General features: G+C 48.4%; 1 protein-coding gene across 3 annotated transcripts; it reads left to right on the top strand.

Moving 5' to 3' along the window:
• Nucleotides 1-13,762: 13,762 nt before the first annotated feature.
• Nucleotides 13,763-23,654, top strand: LOC117481037 (E3 ubiquitin-protein ligase TRIM68-like). Of its 3 annotated transcripts, none has more exons than XM_034128504.1 (11): nucleotides 13,763-13,856; nucleotides 15,787-16,309; nucleotides 16,615-16,795; nucleotides 17,195-17,290; nucleotides 17,689-17,778; nucleotides 17,883-18,026; nucleotides 19,626-19,773; nucleotides 19,967-20,008; nucleotides 20,099-20,125; nucleotides 20,218-20,393; nucleotides 21,248-23,654. In XM_034128504.1, exons 2-11 carry the CDS (start codon nucleotides 15,798-15,800, stop codon nucleotides 21,614-21,616), a joined length of 1,785 nt encoding a protein of 594 aa, XP_033984395.1. In that variant the 5' UTR covers nucleotides 13,763-13,856; nucleotides 15,787-15,797; the 3' UTR covers nucleotides 21,617-23,654. The 3 variants fall into 3 exon arrangements, with proteins under 3 accessions (XP_033984395.1, XP_033984385.1, XP_033984406.1); XM_034128494.1 differs by having other exon boundaries at nucleotides 15,769-16,309; XM_034128515.1 differs by lacking the exon at nucleotides 13,763-13,856 and adding an exon at nucleotides 13,907-15,181.
• The last annotated feature ends 885 nt before the right edge of the window (nucleotides 23,655-24,539 follow it).

The following is a 24,539-nucleotide window of genomic DNA, read 5'->3' as shown; positions in this document are numbered from 1 at the left end:
TTTACTTGAGTATTTACATTTAAGGCTACTTTGTACTTCTACCCCACTACAGTTCAGAGGTAAATGGTGTACTTTTCCTCCACTACATGTATTTAATAGCTTTAGTTAGCTAACCAACTATAAGGGCAAAACATCTGGCACTACTAGAGCTGACGCCCACCTTGCAGAGGAGCTAAACCACTTCTTTGCCCGTTTTGAGGCTAGCAGACCCCCCCACTTTTCTACTCTGCCTCTGTCCCTGCAAACTACCAGCTCCATACCACCTCCCACTCTCAAAGAACATCAGGTGAAGCTGAGGTCTGTGAATCCTGGAAAAGCCACAGGACCCGATGGAGTACTCTGCAAAGTACTCAAAGCTTGTGCTGACCAGCTCTCAGGGGTCCTGACCAGGATATTCAACCTGTCCCTGTCACAAGCTTGCATTCCATCCGGTCTGAAAACGGCTACCATCATTCCTGTCCCCAAAAAGACACCAGTCACAGAGCTCAACGACTACAGGCCCATAGCCCTAACATCGGCGGCGATGAAATGTTTCGAAAGACTGATAGCCGACTACATCAAAGCCAGCCTCCCACCCTCCCTCGACCCTCATCAGTTTGCCTATAGAGCCAACAGATCCACGGATGATGCCATCGCCACGGTCCTTCACACAGCTGTGAGCCACCTAGAAGGCCCAGGCAACTATATCAGGATGCTGTTTGTCGATTTTAGCTCAGCTTTTAACACCATCATACCTGACATACTAGTGGAAAAACTGTCAAGCCTAGGTTTCCCCTCCATCTTATGCGCCTGGATTAATAATTTCCAAACAGACCGTCCTCAGACAGTGAAAATAGGCCCTTATTGCTCCTCCACCCGCACCCTCAGCACTGGCTCCCCGCAGGGCTGCGTGCTGAGCCCGCTACTCTACACACTCTACACACACGACTGCTCTCCCACCCACCCCTCCAACTCCATTATAACATTTGCAGATGACACCACTGTGGTCGGCCAAATATATAAGGGAGACGAGATCCTGAAGCTGTCTGCGTGGTGTTCAGCTAACAACCTACATCTGAACACAAGCTAAACTAAAGAAATCATCATAGACTTCAGAAAGCACCGTCCAGAACACGCCCCCCTTCACCTCAATGGAGAGAGAGTGGAGAGGGTCTCCACCTTTAAGTTCCTGGGGGTACAGATATCGGAGAGCCTCAGCTGGACAGCACACACCACTGCAGCAGTTAAGAAGGCCCAGCAGCGACTACACTTCCTGAGGGTGCTTCAGAGAAACCGACTGAACAAGAAGCTGCTGGTGTCCTTCTACCGGGCGACCATCGAGAGCGTGCTGTCTTACTCCATCTCTGGGTGGTATGCAGGATGCTCAGCTGCGGACAAGAAAGCCCTGCAGAGAGTGATCAGGATGGCAGAGAAAACCATCGGCTGCCCCCTGCCCTCTCTGGAACACATCTCCACCTCCCGCTGCCGCAACAGAGCTAACAAAAGAATAAAGGACAGCTCTCACCCAGGTCACAGACTGTTCTCTCTCCTGCCTTCTGGGAGAAGATACAGGAGCTTCAAGTCACGGACAAACAGACTCAAAAACAGTTTCTACCCCTGGGCCGTCAGGCTGCTTAACCACCACACATAATGCAATAACCGTAACCAGTCTCACATATACACACACTTTTAATGCACTTTATATACTATTTTTATATCAATATTTGTAACTATTTATTCCCCCGTATGATTGTTTATGTTGTCTGTCCTATTGCCGTGTTTTTTAGTGTTCTGTATGTGTTTGTATTTTTTGCACACCGGGACAGAGTTGCACTCTGAATCTCGTTATACTCTGTGTACAATGACAATAAAAGGCTTTAACTTGAACTTAACTTAACTAGTTACTTTACAGATGTGGATGAATGATGTGAAATGTAATCAAGTGTTAAATCAGACTTTAGTTCCACCTGGAGTAAATTCACAAGCTACCCTGCAGTATACAAAGTCATTCAAACTAGCTGCACCTTTACCAGCTTTGAGAACACTTTCATGATCAATCATTATAAAACATATCATATATATTATTCTGAAATGGACCAATCTGCACAATGACTACTTTTACTGTCGCTACTTTCACTATATTTTGATGATAATACTTTTATACTTTTACTTGTGTACTCATACACTCCGGTACTTCTCTAAGATCTAAGTACTTCTTCCACCTCTGGGTAAGACAATGAATAAACAATAGGGATGAAAAATGACTAATCATGATTTTTTACAAGATTTAAAATTCTAGCTGTGTTTTGGGGGGGCAGATGAAACAAGTACACGTGTGGTGTTGGAATAAAGAAATGCATGACAAACTGGTCAGAGAAATCAGAGGGGTTTTACTTTATTTATTATTTTTATTATAACATGATTCTGGATTATTAGAATGAAATCTGACAATTGACCGACACTTAACTAAAGCATGGACAGAGAGCTGGGACCCCCCTCTGTATAACGTGTGCTACACAGGCCCTGTTCTCTCTGCTTCTATCATACTGCTCTATCTGTCCCTTCTCCACCTCTTTAATAATAATATACGTTTAAATCAAAAATATTGTGTTCAACCTAATTGTGGCAGCGGGGTGTGGTTAGGGCGCCGGCTGCTGGTGTGAAGGGAGTGGCTCGGCCGGAGGCCAGACAGCTGATCGGAATCAGGTAATCAGTCACTGAATAAAAGCATGTGGTAACCTGGTTCTGGGCTGTCTTGCAGTAGGCAGGATCCTGGGAGGTCGCCGAAGGACCTGTGAAGGATCCCACACGGGCAACGTTTTGCAACCCGTGTTGTACACTTTGTTTTGGTGCTAATAAACGCCTGTGTTCAACCCAAACCCTGCTCTTTCCGTCCCTCTTTGAATCCTGTGTGAGCGGAGAGGCTCACAGTGACGCCTGAACAGGGACAATCATGTCGGAAGGAGAAACCCCGCTGGGTCAGGCCCTCCAACGTCTCGCCCACATGCAGGAGACCACCACAGCATTGCAGCGACAGCAGAGCAAGGCTCTGCTCGGGATCGCCTCGAGCCAGCGCGAGGACCGGGCCCTCCTACGGGAGCTGCTGCAGCGTCCGGCCGCCCGGGAGGCCGATCCCGCGACCAACCCGGCCCGACCGCCTTCGATTGCCCTCCAGAAATTGACGGCAGAGGACGATCCGGAGGCATACCTGGACATCTTTGAGGGCACAGCGGCGGCGTGCGGGTGGCCGGAGGAGGAGTGGGCAGCGCGGCTATTGCCCCTGCTATCTGGGGGTACGCAGTTAGCCGCCCACAGCCTGCCCGCGGCCTCTCGGCATGTGTACCGACATCTGAGGAAGGCCATCCTGAGGAAGGCCATCCTGGACCGGCTTGGCAGCACGCCAGAGGGACATCGCCGCCGGTTCCGGGCCCTCCCCTTCCAGGACGCTGACCGGCCCTTCTCATACGCGCAACAGCTCCTGGATGCAGCGAGCCGCTGGCTCCAGCCGGGGGTGCGCTCTGCAGAGGAAGTTGTCGGGCAGGTGGCGCTGGAGCAGTTAATCGCCGGCCTGCCATCTTCAACGGCGAATTGGGTCCAGTGCCATCGCCCCGCCAACCTGGAAGCAGCCGTCGTCCTCGCGGAGGACCACCTCTCGCTTCCCCGGCGGAGCATGAAAGAGGAGCCCCGACCACCGGCCGTCTCAGCGGGCAGACCCGTCCCAGCCCCGAGGAGGAGGTTTCCTGGAGCAGCTGCCCTTCCCCCACCACCACCACACGGCCCGAACCCCGCAGCCCCGACACTTCCCCCCCAAGCCCTACCTTACCCTCCTGTTTTTATCTCTCCCCAGGGTCCGGCCTAAGCTTCTGGTCGTCCGGCACCACGGGGGGCTCCTCAGACGCCAGGGCTGGATTGCTGGCGGTGCGGGCAGCCCGGCCACTTCCGACGGGAATTTCCTCTCATGGAGGTCGGACAGCTGATCCGGGTTGCGGGACCGCCAGTTGCCTCCCCCGATTTGGAAGGGACGTACCGTATACAGGTATGTATACAGGGGGGTACACACCAGGCTCTGATGGACACGGGCTGTAATCAGACGATGATCCATCAGCGCTTGGTTCGGCCTGGGGCATTGATTGAAGCATCGTGGGTGAAGGTGAGGTGTGTGCATGGGGATATTCACCAGTACCCGGAGGTGACGCTGGAAATGTCTTATAAGGGAAAAAAGCATAGAGTCAGGGCTGGAGTTAGCACTCGCCTTACGCACCCTCTGATTTTGGGAACGAATTGGCCGGGGTTTGCTCAGCTAGCGGGGGCTATGGGGGTGCGTTCACGGACGGCAGGGAAATGTGAGTTGTGTGCTGTGTTTAGTGGAGAGTCGGAGGCGGCTGACGACGTCGAGGGGGAAACGGACACGGAGGGGGCCGCGGAGGTCCCTCTGGCCCCGCTGGTGTTTCCCTTGGAGGATTTCCCCCTCGAACAGTCGAGGGACGAGACCCTTCAGCACGCCTTCGACCAGGTGGTGAGTATTGATGGCTCCCAGCTACACCCAAACGCAGCACTCACTCACCCACACTTTACGGTGGTTAGGGACAGGCTGTATCTTGTGAGCCGTGACACACAGACAGGAGATATAAATACCCAGTTGTTGGTGCCAAAAAGCCGTCGGGAAATGGTTTTCCAGGCGGCTTATTATAACCCCATGTCAGGTCACCTAGGGTACGACAAATCACTACACCGGATAATGGCCCGATTTTATTGGCCGGGCATTCGCGCAGATGTGAAGCAGTGGTGTGCATCTTGCCGTGAATGTCAGTTGGTTAACCCGCCGGCCACCCCCAGGGCGCCTTTGCGCCCGTTACCATTGATTGAGGTGCCTTTTGAGAGAGTTGGTATGGACCTCATCGGGCCATTAGACCGGAGAGCACGGGGATATCGCTTTGTACTGGTCCTAGTGGATTATGCAACGCGATATCCCGAGGCAGTGCCGCTGCGTAATATCTCTGCAAAGAGCGTCGCGCAGGCACTGTTTCACATTATCTCCCGAGTCGGGATCCCGAAAGAGATCCTGACTGACCAGGGCACACAGTTTATGTCACGCACACTACGCGAGCTGTATGAACTATTGGGCGTCCATTCAATACGGACTAGTGTTTACCATCCTCAGACCGACAGCCTGGTGGAGCGGTTTAATAAAACACTAAAGAACATGGTTCGTAAGTTCGTTCACGAAGATAGTCGTAATTGGGATAAATGGCTAGATCCTCTGTTGTTTGCAGTGCGGGAGGTGCCCCAGTCCTCCACGGGATTTTCTCCCTTTGAGCTCTTATTTGGCAGTGTGGCAGCGGGGTGTGGTTAGGGCGCCGGCTGCTGGTGTGAAGGGAGTGGCTCGGCCGGAGGCCAGACAGCTGATCGGAATCAGGTAATCAATCACTGAATAAAAGCATGTGGTAACCTGGTTCTGGGCTGTCTTGCAGTAGGCAGGATCCTGGGAGGTCGCCGAAGGACCTGTGAAGGATCCCACACGGGCAACGTTTTGCAACCGGTGTTGTACACTTTGTTTTGGTGCTAATAAACGCCTGTGTTAAACCCAAACCCTGCTCTTTCTGTCCCTCGTTGAACCCTGTGTGAGCAGAGAGGCTCACAGTGGCACCTGAACAGGGACTCATGTCGGAAGGAGAAACCCCGCTGGGTCAGGCCCTCCAACGTCTAGCCCACATGCAGGAGACCACCACAGCATTGCAGCGACAGCAGAGCGAGGCTCTGCTCGGGATCGCCTCGAGCCAGCGCGAGGACCGGGCCCTCCTACGGGAGCTGCTGCAGCGTCCGGCCGCCCGGGAGGCCGATCCCGCGACCAACCCGGCCCGACCGCCTTCGATTGCCCTCCAGAAATTGACGGCAGACGACGATCCGGAGGCATACCTGGACATCTTTGAGGGCACAGCGGCGGCGTGCGGGTGGCCGGAGGAGGAGTGGGCAGCGCGGCTATTGCCCCTGCTATCTGGGGGTGCGCAGTTAGCCGCCCACAGCCTGCCCGCAGCCTCTCGGCATGTGTACCGATATCTGAGGAAGGCCATCCTGGACCGGCTTGGCAGCACGCCAGAGGGACATCGCCGCCGGTTCCGGGCACTCCCCTTCGAGGACGCTGACCGGCCCTTCTCATATGCGCAACAGCTTCTGGATGCAGCGAGCCGCTGGCTCCAGCCGGGGGTGCGCTCGGCGGAGGAAGTCGTCGGGCAGGTGGCGCTGGAGCAGTTAATCGCCGGCCTGACATCTTCAACGGCGAATTGGGTCCAGTGCCATCGCCCCGCCAACCTGGAAGCAGCCGTCGTCCTCGCGGAGGACCACCTCTCGCTTCCCCGGCGGAGTGTGAAAGAGGAGCCCCGACCACCGGCTGTCTCAGCGGGCAGACCCGTCCCAGCCCCGAGGAGGAGGTTTCCTGGAGCAGCTGCCCTTCCTCCACCACCACCACACGGGCCCAACCCCGCAGCCCTGACACTTCACCCCCAAGCCCTACCTTACCCTCCTGTTTTTATCTCTCCCCAGGGTCCGGCCTACGCTTCTGGTCGTCCGGCACCACGGGGGGCTCCTCAGACGCCAGGGCTGGATTGCTGGCGGTGCGGGCAGCCCGGCCACTTCCGACGGGAGTGTCCTCTCATGGAGGTCGGACAGCTGGTCCGGGTTGCGGGACCGCCAGTTGCCTCCCCCGATTTGGAAGGGACGTACCGTATACAGGTATGTATACAGGGGGGTACACACCAGGCTCTGATGGACACGGGCTGTAATCAGACGATGATCCATCAGCGCTTGGTTCGGCCTGGGGCATTGATTGAAGCATCGTGGGTGAAGGTGAGGTGTGTGCATGGGGATATTCACCAGTACCCGGAGGTGACGCTGGAAATGTCTTATAAGGGAAAAAAGCATAGAGTCAGGGCTGGAGTTAGCACTCGCCTTACGCACCCTCTGATTTTGGGAACGAATTGGCCGGGGTTTGCTCAGCTAGCGGGGGCTATGGGGGTGCGTTCACGGACGGCAGGGAAATGTGAGTTGTGTGCTGTGTTTAGTGGAGAGTCGGAGGCGGCTGACGACGTCGAGGGGGAAACGGACACGGAGGGGGCCGCGGAGGTCCCTCTGGCCCCGCTCGTGTTTCCCTTGGAGGATTTCCCCCTCGAACAGTCGAGGGACGAGACCCTTCAGCACGCCTTCGACCAGGTGGTGAGTATTGATGGCTCCCAGCTACACCCAAACGCAGCACTCACTCACCCACACTTTACGGTGGTTAGGGACAGGCTGTATCGTGTGAGCCGTGACACACAGACAGGAGATATAAATACCCAGTTGTTGGTGCCAAAAAGCCGTCGGGAAATGGTTTTCCAGGCGGCTTATTATAACCCCATGTCAGGTCACCTAGGGTACGACAAATCACTACACCGGATAATGGCCCGATTTTATTGGCCGGGCATTCGCGCAGATGTGAAGCAGTGGTGTGCATCTTGCCGTGAATGTCAGTTGGTTAACCCGCCGGCCACCCCCAGGGCGCCTTTGCGCCCGTTACCATTGATTGAGGTGCCTTTTGAGAGAGTTGGTATGGACCTCATCGGGCCATTAGACCGGAGAGCACGGGGATATCGCTTTGTACTGGTCCTAGTGGATTATGCAACGCGATATCCCGAGGCAGTGCCGCTGCATAATATCTCTGCAAAGAGCGTCGCGCAGGCACTGTTTCACATTATCTCCCGAGTCGGGATCCCGAAAGAGATCCTGACTGACCAGGGCACACAGTTTATGTCACGCACACTACGCGAGCTGTATGAACTATTGGGCGTCCATTCAATACGGACTAGTGTTTACCATCCTCAGACCGACGGCCTGGTGGAGCGGTTTAATAAAACACTAAAGAACATGGTTCGTAAGTTCGTTCACGAAGATAGTCGTAATTGGGATAAATGGCTAGATCCTCTGTTGTTTGCAGTGCGGGAGGTGCCCCAGTCCTCCACGGGATTTTCTCCCTTTGAGCTCTTATTTGGCAGTGTGGCAGCGGGGTGTGGTTAGGGCGCCGGCTGCTGGTGTGAAGGGAGTGGCTCGGCCGGAGGCCAGACAGCTGATCGGAATCAGGTAATCAATCACTGAATAAAAGCATGTGGTAACCTGGTTCTGGGCTGTCTTGCAGTAGGCAGGATCCTGGGAGGTCGCCGAAGGACCTGTGAAGGATCCCACACGGGCAACGTTTTGCAACCGGTGTTGTACACTTTGTTTTGGTGCTAATAAACGCCTGTGTTAAACCCAAACCCTGCTCTTTCTGTCCCTCGTTGAACCCTGTGTGAGCAGAGAGGCTCACAGTGGCACCTGAACAGGGACTCATGTCGGAAGGAGAAACCCCGCTGGGTCAGGCCCTCCAACGTCTAGCCCACATGCAGGAGACCACCACAGCATTGCAGCGACAGCAGAGCGAGGCTCTGCTCGGGATCGCCTCGAGCCAGCGCGAGGACCGGGCCCTCCTACGGGAGCTGCTGCAGCGTCCGGCCGCCCGGGAGGCCGATCCCGCGACCAACCCGGCCCGACCGCCTTCGATTGCCCTCCAGAAATTGACGGCAGACGACGATCCGGAGGCATACCTGGACATCTTTGAGGGCAACAGCGGCGGCGTGCGGGTGGCCGGAGGAGGATGTGGGCAGCGCGGCTATTGCCCCTGCTATCTGGGGGTGCGCAGTTAGCCGCCCACAGCCTGCCCGCAGCCTCTCGGCATGTGTACCGATATCTGAGGAAGGCCATCCTGGACCGGCTTGGCAGCACGCCAGAGGGACATCGCCGCCGGTTCCGGGCACTCCCCTTCGAGGACGCTGACCGGCCCTTCTCATATGCGCAACAGCTTCTGGATGCAGCGAGCCGCTGGCTCCAGCCGGGGGTGCGCTCGGCGGAGGAAGTCGTCGGGCAGGTGGCGCTGGAGCAGTTAATCGCCGGCCTGACATCTTCAACGGCGAATTGGGTCCAGTGCCATCGCCCCGCCAACCTGGAAGCAGCCGTCGTCCTCGCGGAGGACCACCTCTCGCTTCCCCGGCGGAGTGTGAAAGAGGAGCCCCGACCACCGGCTGTCTCAGCGGGCAGACCCGTCCCAGCCCCGAGGAGGAGGTTTCCTGGAGCAGCTGCCCTTCCTCCACCACCACCACACGGGCCCAACCCCGCAGCCCTGACACTTCACCCCCAAGCCCTACCTTACCCTCCTGTTTTTATCTCTCCCCAGGGTCCGGCCTACGCTTCTGGTCGTCCGGCACCACGGGGGGCTCCTCAGACGCCAGGGCTGGATTGCTGGCGGTGCGGGCAGCCCGGCCACTTCCGACGGGAGTGTCCTCTCATGGAGGTCGGACAGCTGGTCCGGGTTGCGGGACCGCCAGTTGCCTCCCCCGATTTGGAAGGGACGTACCGTATACAGGTATGTATACAGGGGGGTACACACCAGGCTCTGATGGACACGGGCTGTAATCAGACGATGATCCATCAGCGCTTGGTTCGGCCTGGGGCATTGATTGAAGCATCGTGGGTGAAGGTGAGGTGTGTGCATGGGGATATTCACCAGTACCCGGAGGTGACGCTGGAAATGTCTTATAAGGGAAAAAAGCATAGAGTCAGGGCTGGAGTTAGCACTCGCCTTACGCACCCTCTGATTTTGGGAACGAATTGGCCGGGGTTTGCTCAGCTAGCGGGGGCTATGGGGGTGCGTTCACGGACGGCAGGGAAATGTGAGTTGTGTGCTGTGTGCTGTGGAGAGTCGGAGGCGGCTGACGACGTCGAGGGGGAAACGGACACGGAGGGGGCCGCGGAGGTCCCTCTGGCCCCGCTCGTGTTTCCCTTGGAGGATTTCCCCCTCGAACAGTCGAGGGACGAGACCCTTCAGCACGCCTTCGACCAGGTGGTGAGTATTGATGGCTCCCAGCTACACCCAAACGCAGCACTCACTCACCCACACTTTACGGTGGTTAGGGACAGGCTGTATCGTGTGAGCCGTGACACACAGACAGGAGATATAAATACCCAGTTGTTGGTGCCAAAAAGCCGTCGGGAAATGGTTTTCCAGGCGGCTTATTATAACCCCATGTCAGGTCACCTAGGGTACGACAAATCACTACACCGGATAATGGCCCGATTTTATTGGCCGGGCCTTCGCGCAGATGTGAAGCAGTGGTGTGCATCTTGCCGTGAATGTCAGTTGGTTAACCCGCCGGCCACCCCCAGGGCGCCTTTGCGCCCGTTACCATTGATTGAGGTGCCTTTTGAGAGAGTTGGTATGGACCTCATCGGGCCATTAGACCGGAGAGCACGGGGATATCGCTTTGTACTGGTCCTAGTGGATTATGCAACGCGATATCCCGAGGCAGTGCCGCTGCATAATATCTCTGCAAAGAGCGTCGCGCAGGCACTGTTTCACATTATCTCCCGAGTCGGGATCCCGAAAGAGATCCTGACTGACCAGGGCACACAGTTTATGTCACGCACACTACGCGAGCTGTATGAACTATTGGGCGTCCATTCAATACGGACTAGTGTTTACCATCCTCAGACCGACGGCCTGGTGGAGCGGTTTAATAAAACACTAAAGAACATGGTTCGTAAGTTCGTTCACGAAGATAGTCGTAATTGGGATAAATGGCTAGATCCTCTGTTGTTTGCAGTGCGGGAGGTGCCCCAGTCCTCCACGGGATTTTCTCCCTTTGAGCTCTTATTTGGCAGGAAGCCCCGGGGTGTTTTGGACCTAGTTAAGGAAAACTGGGAGGAGGGTCCAAGCACCAGTAAAAACGAAATACAGTACGTTATGGACCTGCGAGCAAAACTCCACTCACTGGGGCAGATATCACGGGAGAATTTGCTCCAGGCTCAGGAACGTCAGCAGCGCCTGTACAACAGAGGGTCGAAACTGAGACAATTTTCACCGGGAGATAAAGTGCTTGTATTACTCCCATCCTCTAGCTCTAAACTACTCGCCAAGTGGCAAGGACCCTTCGTGGTCACACGACGAGTGGGGGACGTAGATTATGAGGTGGTGCGTTCTGACAGGGGGGGAGCAACACAGATTTACCACCTTAACCTCCTGAAAGCATGGAGGGAGGTGGCGTCTGTTTCTCTGGTCACCACGGTGATTGAGAGAGATGAGTTGGGACCGGAGGTCATTAAAAGCAACAAATTAGCCCCGGTCTGTTGTGGCGACAATCTCGCACCGGGCCAGAGAGCAGACGTTGCTTCGTTGCAAAGGCAGTTTGCCGATGTGTTCTCCCCGCTGCCAGGGCGCACCTCTCTCATACACCACCGCATAGAAACGCCCCCGGGCGTGGCCATTCGTTCACGGCCCTATCGGCTGCCTGAACACAAGAGGAAAATTGTTCAGGTGGAGCTTCAGGCTATGCTAGAGATGGGAGTGATAGAAGAGTCCACCAGTGACTGGTGTTGCCCCGTCGTGCTGGTACGTAAGTCCGACGGGTCAATCCGGTTCTGTGTGGACTACCGCAGGGTGAACGAGGTGTCCAAATTCGATGCTTATCCAATGCCCCGGGTCGACGAACTCCTGGATCGGCTAGGCACTGCTCGCTTTTACACGACGCTGGATTTAACCAAGGGCTATTGGCAGATTCCCCTTTCTCCAGAGTCTAAGGAAAAAACGGCCTTCTCCACTCCGTATGGCTTATACCAATTTGTCACACTTCCTTTCGGGTTGTTCGGAGCTCCAGCCACTTTCCAGCGGCTCATGGACCGGGTGCTGCGTCCCCACTCTGCATATGCTGCTGCTTACTTGGATGATGTCATCATTCACAGTGAGACATGGGAGCAGCATATGCAGCAGGTGGGGGCAGTGCTCGAGTCCCTGAGGCAGGCGGGGCTCACGGCCAACCCGAAGAAGTGTGCGGTTGGACGGAGGGAGGTACGGTATCTGGGGTACCACTTGGGCGGCGGGCAGGTGCGGCCACAGATAGAGAAAACAACCGCCATTTCAGCCTGTCTGGCGCCCAAGACGAAAAAAGAGGTCAGGAGGTTCATGGGGCTGGCCGGCTACTACAGGCGGTTCATCCCGTCCTTTTCGGAGCTGACCAGTCCCCTGACCGACCTGACCCGAAAGGGTGCTTCAGATCCGGTCCAGTGGACGGAGCGGTGTCAGCTGGCGTTTGAGAGGGTTAAAAAAAACCTCTGTGGTAAGCCGCTTCTGTATTCTCCTGACTTCTCTCTCCCTTTTGTGTTGCAGACCGACGCCTCGAACAGTGGGGTGGGGGCCGTTTTGTCCCAGCAGGTGGAGGGGGTCGACCGCCCCGTACTGTACATTAGCCGTAAGCTCGCCCAGAGGGAGGTGAACTACAGTACGGTGGAAAAGGAGTGCCTCGCCATACGGTGGGCGGTCGGCGCCCTGCGGTACTACCTCCTGGGGCGCCCTTTCACCCTCTGGTCGGACCATGCCCCGCTCCAGTGGCTCCACCGCATGAAGGATGCCAACGCCCGGATCACTCGGTGGTATCTGGCGCTACAGCCTTTCAACTTCAAGGTGATCCACAGGCCGGGTAACCGGATTGTCGTGGCTGATTTCCTCTCTCGCTCGGCGGAGGGGGGGGGAAGAAGAAGAGTCAGCTTGCGGCCGGCGGGATCCCGGCCTGAGTCGGGCGGTGGGGGTATGTGGTTAGGGGTGTGGTTAGGGCGCCGGCTGCTGGTGTGAAGGGAGTGGCTCGGCCGGAGGCCAGACAGCTGATCGGAATCAGGTAATCAGTCACTGAATAAAAACATGTGGTAACCTGGTTCTGGGCTGTCTTGCAGTAGGCAGGATCCTGGGAGGTCGCCGAAGGACCTGTGAAGGATCCCACACGGGCAACGTTTTGCAACCCGTGTTGTACACTTTGTTTTGGTGCTAATAAATGCCTGTGTTCAACCCAAACCCTGCTCTTTCCGTCCCTCTTTGAACCCTGTGTGAGCGGAGAGGCTCACAGTAATATTACAGTTATGTGGAATCTGTTGACATAATACATTTAATTAAAGTCAACGTTTCAGTTTCCTTTCAGTGTACATGGAGGTAGTTCTATTTGCTTACTGATGTCCAGTGGTCTCCAGTTGTTTTCTTTGCAATTCATGGTAAAAAATTGTTTTTTGCCGATAGCGTGTTACACAAAGAAATGGTAACACTAACTTTGTACTAATGAACCAGCCCAGTGGTTTGGCTAATTTAAAGAGAATACATCTGCATTTTTCTTGATGTTCTGAGAAAATAACAATACAAAGTACCGTTTTCAAAAGGAAAAACAAAAGGTACATTTTAGTCAAATTAAAACCATTTTGTATTCATTTTAAACTTGTGCACACTTCTACATTAGGGAGACATACCGTTACTCTATTAATGCAATTTAAGGGAGATTTCCTTCTTCCACTTGATTTATCCTTTTCTTAAGGTTGATATGCCTAATATCATAATGTACTTTCTTTAGTAAGGCTTTCATGAAGCCAGAATTAGATTTTGTAATGCATGTTACAGAAAAGCAACAGTGTGAACACCCTGCAGCTTCAGTGTGGAGAGAAATGCAACGTGATGGAATTCATGAAAAAGACACATTACTTTATTTAAAGACTCAAATCAAACAGCTCTTTTTTAAATCCCATTTCATATATAAAGACTTATTTGGCTCACTTGATCCCTACTATTCACACTTTCACATAGTGTGATTGTAACAGTTCTGACAGGCCTGGTGTCAGGATTCACAGAGCAGAGAGAGGCTGCACCTGTAGAGCAGGTTGGACTGCATGCAGTGTGTGGAGGTGGGTGGGGAGAGAGACAACAACACCACCACCACGACTGACTGTAGAGAGGGAGAGACACAGAGGACTCTGAGGAATACAGCACCACAGAAACCGTCTCTCAACAGGTAAGGCACATTCAACACACACTTTTATAGATGGTACAGTTAACCCCCACTCTTTATTATACACTTACCTACCACTAACAGTCTCTTAACATATAAAGTGAACTAATACTCTAGACTTCACATATTAGCTGAACCAACTCTCACATATAGTCTCTTAACATAGTTATTTATATACTGTTTAAGGATCAAATTGTGCTAATGGACTCAGCAGTCTGTCGTACATTAAAGAAACGCAGAAAGCTACACTGTTGTCTCTTATCTAACAGTAAGAATGTGAGATAACATTCAACAGTAAGTATACAATATGTACAGAGTTTGTGCTATGTTACCAGCTGAGGGCCATTTCTACTTTTGTATCATTGTTTGTTTTTTAGAAATATATAATAGGGAGGGTGTGAAAACCCATGTAATGGCTAACGGTGGATAAGATAAATCTCTTGTTCCTCTCGACGTTGCTTTGGACAAAAGCTAAAGGAATGTAATGCCAATGTGTTGAAAGAGTGTCCGATAGTACAGGTGCAGACTGGTGGAGCCTGCTGCATTAGCTTTGTTTCCCCATGCAGAACTCCACTCATGACTGGTTTAGCAACAATGCACTGAATGCTGCTGTTGACGGGATGTAGAGATAGGGAAACACAAAGAAACATGCCTGGGACATTTCTGATCAGAACAATCATAACAATAGTTCTGCTTTCAGTATTTATGCTAAGCTAGGCTAATCTTTCTTTTTTGTACAAATCTTACCTGATATATTAATGTGAACTCTATTTACGAGGTCATTCATGAGGAAAGGACTCTGCATGCAGACAGAGAGGACGCACAGACACGAAATACGATACGATAATACTTTGAATCTGACCTTTTTCTTGCATCACAGAAGCTCCATTTTCAACATCAACAAGGCAAATGTATGAAACAAAAACAAGGAAAGAGACATTAAGCATTACATTACAATCAATGGCGACAATGTGTTCCTGGGCCTTTAACATACATGTACAATCGATCTGGGACTCTGTATTTCATTTCAGTGTGACCTGGTGCACAAAAGAATGCTTCAGTCTTACCTTATTAACCTGTGGGACTCTGATCTGATTGAGCTGTTTGCATTGTTTGCCATCTTTCTGGTGTGTAAACGTGATTCCATGGTATTTCACAATATCCTTGGAACCAGTTCGACTGCTCCTTACAAGCCTAGGAGCATTCACATGTATACATCAGCCTTGGTGTAGATTCCTTTCTTTACGACCAAAACACACTACAACAACCAGCAGATCTAGAATGAACCCTTAAAGGACGGGATTATGTCATCCGAATAGAAAAAAAAGGTAAATGTGTTCCCTCACAGTTAGATTAAAAAAGTTGTATACATTATAGGCAGACATATACTTATAAATAAATAAAATAAATACATTGTTTTCATTAAGGTTACTTTGAATCTTCTTTATTTTAAATATCTTTTTTTCGAATGCATTATGTGAACTTGATCCTAAATATCTTGGTTTCTTCTTTCCTAAGGTCATTGTTCTGTTATCTTACATAATACTAAAAATACATATTTCATTGCATTTGATATTGAGGACATCCAAAAGTAACATAAAGTAATCAGGTTACATTACTTTTATATTGTGATAGATTGCGTTACTGATGACAGGTACCTAATTGTAACGGAATACAAAAACCTGAAATGTTGACTTTAATTAAATGTATTGTGTCAACAGATTTCACATAACTGTATAAGGTTAGTTGAAAGCAAAAACAATTTAGTTCAAATGTAATATTATTGCTTTCAACTAACCTAATACAGTTATGTGGAGCCCTTTGACATGATACATTGAATTAAAGTCAATGTTTCAGTTTCAGTGTAGAAGGTCTGTCTATGTTTTCTTCATCCTGAGTTATCCCTTCCTAACAGCACACTGTCTCTCTCCAGCTGATCGTTGGATGGCGATGGAGCTTTCTGCAGCCTCCCTGTCTGAAGACCAGTTCACCTGCTCCATCTGTCTGGATGTGTTCAACAACCCCGTCTCCACCTCATGTGGCCACAGCTTCTGCCAGGCCTGCATCTCCTCCTACTGGGACACGAAAGTGGGGGCCAAGTCCTATGAGTGTCCCCTCTGCAAGGAGCCTTTCCGCAGGCGACCGGAGCTCCACATCAACCGCACCCTGAAGGAGATCACGGAGCAGTTCAAGCAGATCGTCAGCTCTGGAGGGCAGGGTGTGGACCATCCAAACTCTCACCCCCGCCATCGCCATCCCTCTCTCTCTCTCCCGCAGAGGGCGGGGGAGCTGCCGGGGACCGTCTTCGCTGAGATGATGAATCGTTTCCAGCAGCTGCAGACTCCGGGGACGCCTAACACCCACCCCTCCTCACCCGATGACCCTCTCCCTCAGAGCCCAGCTCCATTCAGTGATGAGCACCAAGACCCGCCTCCCCCCTACTCGCCCCCCCGCAGGTGCCACCCTACGTTCCTTAGACACTGCACCGAAAACACTGGAATGTTGATTTGGATTAAATGCATTATGTCAACAAGTTTGGCATAACTGTATTAGGTTAGTTGAAAGCATTAATATTACGTTTAAATACAAATTATTATTTAATACAACTAATCTAATACAGTTACAAGACATTTGTTGACATAATAAATGTAATCAAAGTAAATGTTTCCGGTTTTTTTTCAAAAATTGCCTTTTGAGAATCACTTGATTTGAACGACAGAATTATCAATTTTCCATGTTGTTAAATATAATTTTATGACAGGCATACCGTGAGTGTCCCCAGCGACTCCTTCCAGAATCTTCCCAAGTGTCCCCTCCACCTGAGAGCTCTGGAGCTCTTCTGCCGCACCGACAACATCTGCATCTGCTCCAGCTGTGTGGAGACAGCGGAGCACAGGGGGCACAGCGTCACCCCCGCCCAGAGGGAGTGGCACAGCAGGAAGGTGTGTGTGTGTGTGTGTGTGTGTGTGTGTGTGTGTGTGTGTGTGTGTGTGTGTGTGTGTGTGTGTGTGTGTGTGGTGTGTGTGTGTGTGTGTGTGTGTGTGTGTGTGTGTGTGTGTGTGTGTGTGTGTGTGTGTGTGTGTGTGTGTGTGTGTGTGTGTGTGTGTGTGTGTGTGTGTGTGTGTGTGTGTGTGTGTGTGTGTGTGTGTGTGTGTGTGTGTGTGTGTGTGTGTGTGTGTGTGTGTGTGTGTGTGTGTGGAAACAAATTGTCTGAAAACACTTTTTACGAGGCTTGTTTTGGACATAAAACATTTATTTAAATAAATAATAGGAACATTCTTAAACGTTATAGAGTTAGTTTAAGTTAATCCTAAGGCAACGTGTGTTTTTCTGTTCTCCAGTCCCAGTTGGGTGTTGCAGATGTGGAGCTGAAGGGTCTCATCTCTGAGAGAGAGAGGAAAGTGGAGGAAATACACAACTCCCTACGAGAGATACAGGTGAGCTTCACTCTTTACAAAGGTGAATCCTTTTTTAGAATATGGGCAAAAGTTAAATCTGAACGAACTATCACTCTTACAATATTACAGATAGTAGCACCTCCAGTATATATATTCATTCTTAAAAATCCTATTAAAACATGTACTTTTGATGTATGTGTTGTATAACGAAAACCGTGATTTTCTGAGAGCTGTCTAGCTGAGAACAGTCCCAGGGATTTAAGGTATAACTCATTTCTCATACAGAGATTTTACATTAAAAATAAATGCTTTCAGTTGCCACGCCTTTGCCAGTATGCACAAAGTAATAGTTTGGTACAGCCTGGAAGTCTCCTGATCACAGTTTGATCCCCCCCTGAGCTCTCTCTTCATCAGTGGTCATGTCCATCTGTCCCCAGGCTGCTGTGGAGACACAGACTCATGGAACTGTTTGTGTGTTTTCCAAGCTGATCTCCAGTTTGGAGCGCTGCCAAGCTGAAGTCTTGGAGGTAAATAAAACCAACATAGGAAGTATGTAGAGAATCTCTAGGCTTTTTCTGTTAGTGTTGACATAAGACTTGTGATTATTATGTAAGGTGTGTCCCCCCCCCAGGTGTTGGAGAGGAGCCGGCGGGCGGCTGAGCACAGAGCGGAGGTCCTGCTGACGGAGCTGCAGGAGGAGGTCTCTGAGCTGAGGAAGAGGAGGGAGGCCGTGAGTCAGCTGGCTCTGACTGAAGACTACGTACTCTTCCTCAGGGTACTCAATGCAGGAGTCAATACAGAGATATGAGATACCACAACAAATACAGTAGTGATACATATGCAGGTCTACAGGACACTGAAAAGTCTGAAGTTTAGTTAAAGGTCACCTATTATGCAAAATCCACTTTTATTTTATCATCAACATGTGTCCCCTCTGTGTAAAAAGATTCTCTCTCTTTTTTTTTTCTCTTTCATTTATATAAAAATCTGTCTGAAAATGAGCTGATCAGATTGTGGCCACTTTATGAAGTCATAACGATTTTTTGGCTTGTGTGACCATCAGCCAATCACCAACCAAGGTAACCATGTGCATTTTTCCAAACTCACATTGGTTTCTCATACAGCATCTCTGTAAACTACGTGTATTCACTGAATTTCACTCTCTGCCTTTAACGGCTCGTTGTAGCTCCAATAGCTCCAGCCCCCACCCTCCCTGTGAGCACAGTGTGCTCTGATTGGTCGGGACGTTGTGAATCGCGCTGAGCTCCGTGGAGGTGTTGTTTCCTTGTTTAGGATACACAGCGAAACACAGCCAAACTCATCCTGAGCACACACAAAGTCACAGCCGAAGTAAAAACAATAAGTGTGGCTTGATATTGAGTAAGAAAAAGGTTGATAAACGCTGTGAGAATGGGTCTGCAGAGAGAATGGGTCTGCAGAGAGAATTTCGCCGCGATCCCAACTATCTGTTATCAGCCTGCAGCCAGGGAGGAGAACTCAGCAGAGCTGCCTGTGTGTGAGGAAGTCCGTGGATTGGTCAATTTGGAACAATCAGCGGGGGCTTAACGTAACGGCTCCGCGGACGTAATGTAACGGCTCCACGGATTGGTCCATTTCGTTCCGGGTACGGCTTGACATCATGCCGTACCCGGAAGAATCAAATGGACAATGACGTATCTCCAACGAGGCGTTTTGGGGAGGTCTTTTCTGTGTTAGAGTTTTACTCGCTACAGGGTGTACTTTGAGGGTTTCTGACTCTGCACACCGTTTACATTCATAAAAACCTTCATAACACACAAGGGGACGGGTAATAACCGGAAAAGCATGACATGGGCCCTTTCAAGCAATCATTTTAAGTTACATTTTTATTTTTTTTTATTTAAACTTAATATTAGTGCTTCTCAACTTACCTAATACAATTATATATTAGCAGTACAGCACTGCATCTTATCATATATCATGTGTTTTTATATGTACAAAGTAACTAGTAACTATATGTGTTAAATAAGTGGAATAAAAAGTACAATATTGGCCTCCGAAATGTAGTGGAGCAGAAGTATATTTAGAGTAAAATACCATTACTCAAGTACAATCTGTCAAAAGTGTATAAGTACAGTATATGTACTTACTTAGTTACTTTCCACCACTATTTAAATCCAGTGCATTTTGGCTGCAGTGATTATTGGAACTCAGCTTAACTTTCCTGTTATATTGTCCTGAGTGCTGATTCCAAACATGTTTGGTTTGGTCCCTGCTTCCTACAAGCTATATTTAAGTTTAACGGGGATTCAACTAACCAATGGCACCCTCTCTAAATGTGTTTCTTTAAGCCTGTTGATATCACATGTGTTTATGACATTCCCTCTGTGTGCAGAGCTTCCCTGCCCTGTCCAGCCCTCCCCCAGCGAAGGACTGGTCCTCTGTCTCTGTGGTGTCTGAGCTGACCTCGGGGGCGGTTCTCAGGACTGTCTATCAAATGATGGAGCGCGTCCAGGAAGAGATACAGCAACTGCCCAAAGTCTGTAAGTCTAAGAGAGATGTTGATTTCAAGGGGAAGATCATGACACAGATGGAATTATCTTGATATGTGCAAAGTCTTTAGAAATAAAAGGATCACCTGTACCATAGCAGTATCTACACTTGTGTTCTACGAGCTCTAATATGTGTGTATTAGTATAGTGGTATACAAATCATGTTCATTCCCATATTTCACAGTCCAGCAATCGTCGGAGCATGCTGTACCAAAGACCAACCCAAGTAAGATCCTGATTAACTAACAGCACAACATGTTCTTTAAATCAGTGGCAGAATCATTTCAAAAGTAAATATATTCTCTTTTCTTTGCAGTGACAAGAAAGGTTCAAGAATATGCAAGTAAGGATTTAAAGGAGTTTGTTGTCCATGTAAACAATGGTCAGTTATGTTTTCATTGGTGGTTTAATCATAAACATCTCTCAATCTGTCAGCAAACGTCATTTTAGATGCCAACACAGCCCACCCACGGCTCATCATCTCAGCTGACGGGAGGCAGGTTCAGTGTGGGGAGCGCCACCAGTCTCTGCCCGACTACCCCGAGCGCTTCGACCGGGTGGTGTGTGTGCTGGGCCGCCAGGGCCTCAGCTCAGGGCGCCACTACTGGGAGGTACAGTATGCAACTGTGTACAGATACTGTTTATTCTAGAACGGTGCAGTGATAACGTATTTTTTTAGGTTGACCCCTCGACTAGTAGGATATTTCCATTGGATTTGGGAATACTGCAGAAACAAACCATTATAATACTATCAGCATGATTATCTCCACCTGCAGTATTAATAACACTTTTATATTTTTTCTGTGTAAATGCATTTGCCAGACGGAAATAGTTAACGTTTGGCTATAAACAAACTATTTACTGACATGTTTTTCGTTGTAGATCCACACATGAAAATCTCAAGGAAACTGGAAGAAATAGTAACTAATTTCCAGGTTGTAAGACACATTCCTGCAGCTCTCTACATTGACAGTACTGACCCCTGACTGTCTCAAGAAGCATGCACCATGTGATGTCAGGCTGAGAAAATACCTGTGTGTAGTTATGACAGAGTGCACGCAAACATGCAGTACACCCAACATGAATAAGTTATGTTTTTGAGGATTATGTAATTTTTTTGTATCAATCTACAGAGACACAGAAGGCTGTTTAATTTATTTTGAGTCAATGATTACATTTTTCTTGGAAAACTGCCCCAATGTTGAACGACAAAATAAACAGATTACAATTTGAGAGAGATTGTGAAATACTGCTACTGTAGCTTACATCTAAGGGAGGCATAGATAACTTAGCTGATATTGATATGTAATGTATGGGAAACTCTCTTGAACACAGGGATTTTGGCCTTTGCAATCATTTCCAAGCAAAAAAACCTATAAAATACACTACAGGAGAAGGAAAACCCCAAAAAGCAGAATAGGGCCCTTTAACTCTTGGCAGTAACTGCAGCGCTCTGCTCCTACAGGTGGAGGTTGGAGGAAAGACTGACTGGGACCTGGGAGTGGCAAGTCACTCCGTCAATCGGAAGGGCAAAATCACTGTAAGCCCCGCCCACGGCTACTGGTTCCTGAGCTTGCGAGATCGGACGGACTACGCCTTCCGAACAGAACCCTCCACCAACCTGACCGTGAACCCCAGACCCACGCGGGTGGGCGTCTTTGTGGACTGTGATAAGGGGGTGGTGTCCTTCTACAATATGGAGGCCAGATTGCTCATCTTTACATTCACAGATGTCTTTCCTGACACCATCCATGCCTTCTTCAGCCCCTGTACTAACAAATCAGGGAGGAATGAGGCTCCACTCATCATCTGCCCTGTTGCAATGCCAGAATGAAATGTGAAAAGGACTTCTTCACTTCCACTCGCTTCATGTATGAAGGAAGATACCTCTGCAATAGATTTGATCATCTGCAATTTAACGCAGAGTAGAGTAAGTCATGAGGCTAAAAGTTTACTTAAGTTATTTATGCCTGAGGTGTCACTCATGTGGTGGTCCATATGTCAATACTTTAAGACTGTTCTCACATTGGTAATTTCCATGTTTGGCACTATTTAGTGATGAAATATCTATTCAGACACACTGCAGCAAAGAGACCTAGCTGAAACCAAGGGAAACAAAATGTTTTTAGTCTGAGGGAAAACATTAAAAAAGAAAGACTACACTAAAATCAGTGTAAGGCTGTAATTGCTATCACACACTAGAATAGAAATGATGTACAGTATGAGAGCCTGGCTAAATGTGTGGCTCTTTGCAAAAGTCCAATCATATCGGACCTAAAGGCTTACATCTAGGTCCAAATATATTTTTTATGACGATTGTGTCTGTTTAGAATTCTGTCAATTCAGTAGTCGCTTTAACTTTAACACTACTTTAAAAACGTGTTAAAATGATTATTATTACATATTATTATATAATAAGATTGTATTATATTGTTTACTTGTATATCATGCAATGGTTTACATGAGACTACATTTGAATATACTGATCAGCATTTTTAAGATACCTTCATTCATTTTGTTCACGATCACTGCACTGTACTGCAAATTGAAAATGTTTACAGCTGGGTGTCCAAGCAGCAATTAAGTGGTACAAACACAACAATACAATTTTGAGTTGTCATTCAAAGTTGACATGACCACAATTTACAGAATGTTGTCAGGCCAGTTGGGGCATGACGTTTGTTCTGTTGTAAAGAGCAAACAGGGAAGCTTAAATGGATCATAGAAGTTATTACGTAGTTATTCTTCTAAACAGCGATCTCATGTATCAGTCTTTGGAATGTCCCGTGGTCCTTTCTGCTTATTGAGTCAATACGGGAACGGAAACTCTAAGTCAAGATTAAATTAAAAATATATTTTTAACACTTTTAGATCACATATTGTGCACATATTTAACAATACATTCCCAAAAAAATTGAAAGCAAAAAAAATCCTTTAAACCCAATCATATGTGATGTGAACTTATGTAAGGTAATATAAACACCTCCTCTTATGCTGTGCTGCAATGATTTTCATATTATGACGTTTATAGTTTTTTTCTGTTCTTTGCTTTTATTATCACAGAAGCCCGTTCACAGTTTTTTTTTTTTTAAATGTGCTTTAGAAATAAAGTTGACTTGACCTCGTACAGTATGTGAGGATACTTTATTGACATCAAGTGAACAGACAAATAGTGATGTTATGATGGGAACAAGGACACACACTGTGAACACATACACTGCAGGCCGCACAACCAACACTGTTGAAACAAACAGGAAATGTAATCAGAACATTTGGTCCTGAATGTGTCTTGGTAGATCTCCAACACACACTCTCTCTGCTGAGTACCAGGACACTGCTAAGACACAGTTTCACTATGAAGCTCCAACAACACGTACTATTGTCACAAAAAAAAAATCCAAATTCTAGAGCCAAATACATTTGACTAGTGATGTCCAAAAAGAAACTGATCCTGTTACATAGTCAATAGGCTATACCACTCATGCAGAAGTACACTGTTTATGTGACACTGTTGACAATTTTGTTTGGATAAAATCATGGATGTTCAAAGGTATATTGATAAAAGCTGGTTATCCACTTTTAAAATAATTTGCTTAATGTGACTAGGGTCCTGTTATGATAATGTTAATGTCAGATTTGTGACTGATGGCTCAAACTGCTCACGGACATGAGGGTTAGCATTGAAAATGAAGCTAATGAGCTAGCTGCTAACTGTTTGTCTGAGACACCAGCTACTTTTTCTACGGTTAACATTCTTGCATGCTAAGTCATTTATACATTGTATTTGTCCATGTCTTATTACTTATTATAAATAAATAAACCAAATACTATTTGCCATGTAATAAAGTGCAGTTAAAATGCGATAAATAGCCTACAGCTTAGGAAAAATCCTTTTTGTGTTGCTATAAGGTTGATCATTTAGCTGACCTGTTCATTTGGTTACACTGCTTGACATGAAGTGTAAATCATGCAGATAATTAACAATCTTTGTCTCTGCTTTACAGCATTAACAGTATAACTTATACATGATATATTATGTATCATTCCCTGATCCTACTGTCATGAAACACATAAATAAGGCTGCTGATTTGAACAGAAGAGATGCTATAGGCATATACATGTTTTACAAAACAAGAAAATAAAAATAAAACATGTTTTTATCTTTTCAGTTTCTGTTGCACCGGTCAAGTCATACAAATAATATTTCCTGGTTTTTAAAGAAACTTTCTGCTTTTTAAGATTACATTTAAAAATATTCCAATATTATTGTGCTGTTATATACTTTGTAATTTACATGTAGAACAGACTGTGGTTATTTGGGTAATCCTCATGCTCCCCTCTCCTAGTTAAAGGCTACTTTGAAGCAAAGGAGTAACAGCCTCCTGATAACGTGTGCTGATAGCTGCTGAGTCACTGTTGCCAAAGCTGAACCCTAAGTGGCCTCAACTACTGTCGCTATGGTGTGGAATCAATGTTCTATCTACTATACGATATATCAATGTTACATTTAGAACTGTTAGTGCAACAATAAGACGTTATCAGTCAAATATAGCAGTGAACTTGTGTCATCTTGCACAAACTGTGATAACTACATGTCATCATTTTGAGCAAATTCTATATTGCGATTAGACTTGTTTATTAAAGGTCCCATGTCATGGCCATTTCTACTGATCATATGTCCATTGTTGAGGTCTACTAGAATAGATTTATATTGTGCAATTTTCCAAAATCACATTGGTTTCTCATACAGCATCTCT

The sequence above is a fragment of the Trematomus bernacchii genome, unplaced genomic scaffold (assembly GCF_902827165.1).
Source record: "Trematomus bernacchii unplaced genomic scaffold, fTreBer1.1, whole genome shotgun sequence".
Taxonomy (NCBI): domain Eukaryota; kingdom Metazoa; phylum Chordata; class Actinopteri; order Perciformes; family Nototheniidae; genus Trematomus; species Trematomus bernacchii.
Note: the sequence above shows the minus strand (reverse complement) of the source record. Positions and strands in the feature narration are given on the sequence as shown.

What these genes read in the sequence shown, in the direction of transcription:
- LOC117481037 (XM_034128504.1), top strand. Translation starts at nt 15,798, where the DNA reads ATGGCGATGGAGCTTTCTGCAGCCTCCCTGTCTGAAGACCAGTTCACC. An exon ending in GCCAAGCTGAAGTCTTGGAG is followed by an intron (nt 17,779 to 17,882) that starts GTAAATAAAACC and finishes TCCCCCCCCCAG; the next exon opens with GTGTTGGAGAGGAGCCGGCG. An exon ending in CAGGGCGCCACTACTGGGAG is followed by an intron (nt 20,394 to 21,247) that starts GTACAGTATGCA and finishes CTGCTCCTACAG; the next exon opens with GTGGAGGTTGGAGGAAAGAC.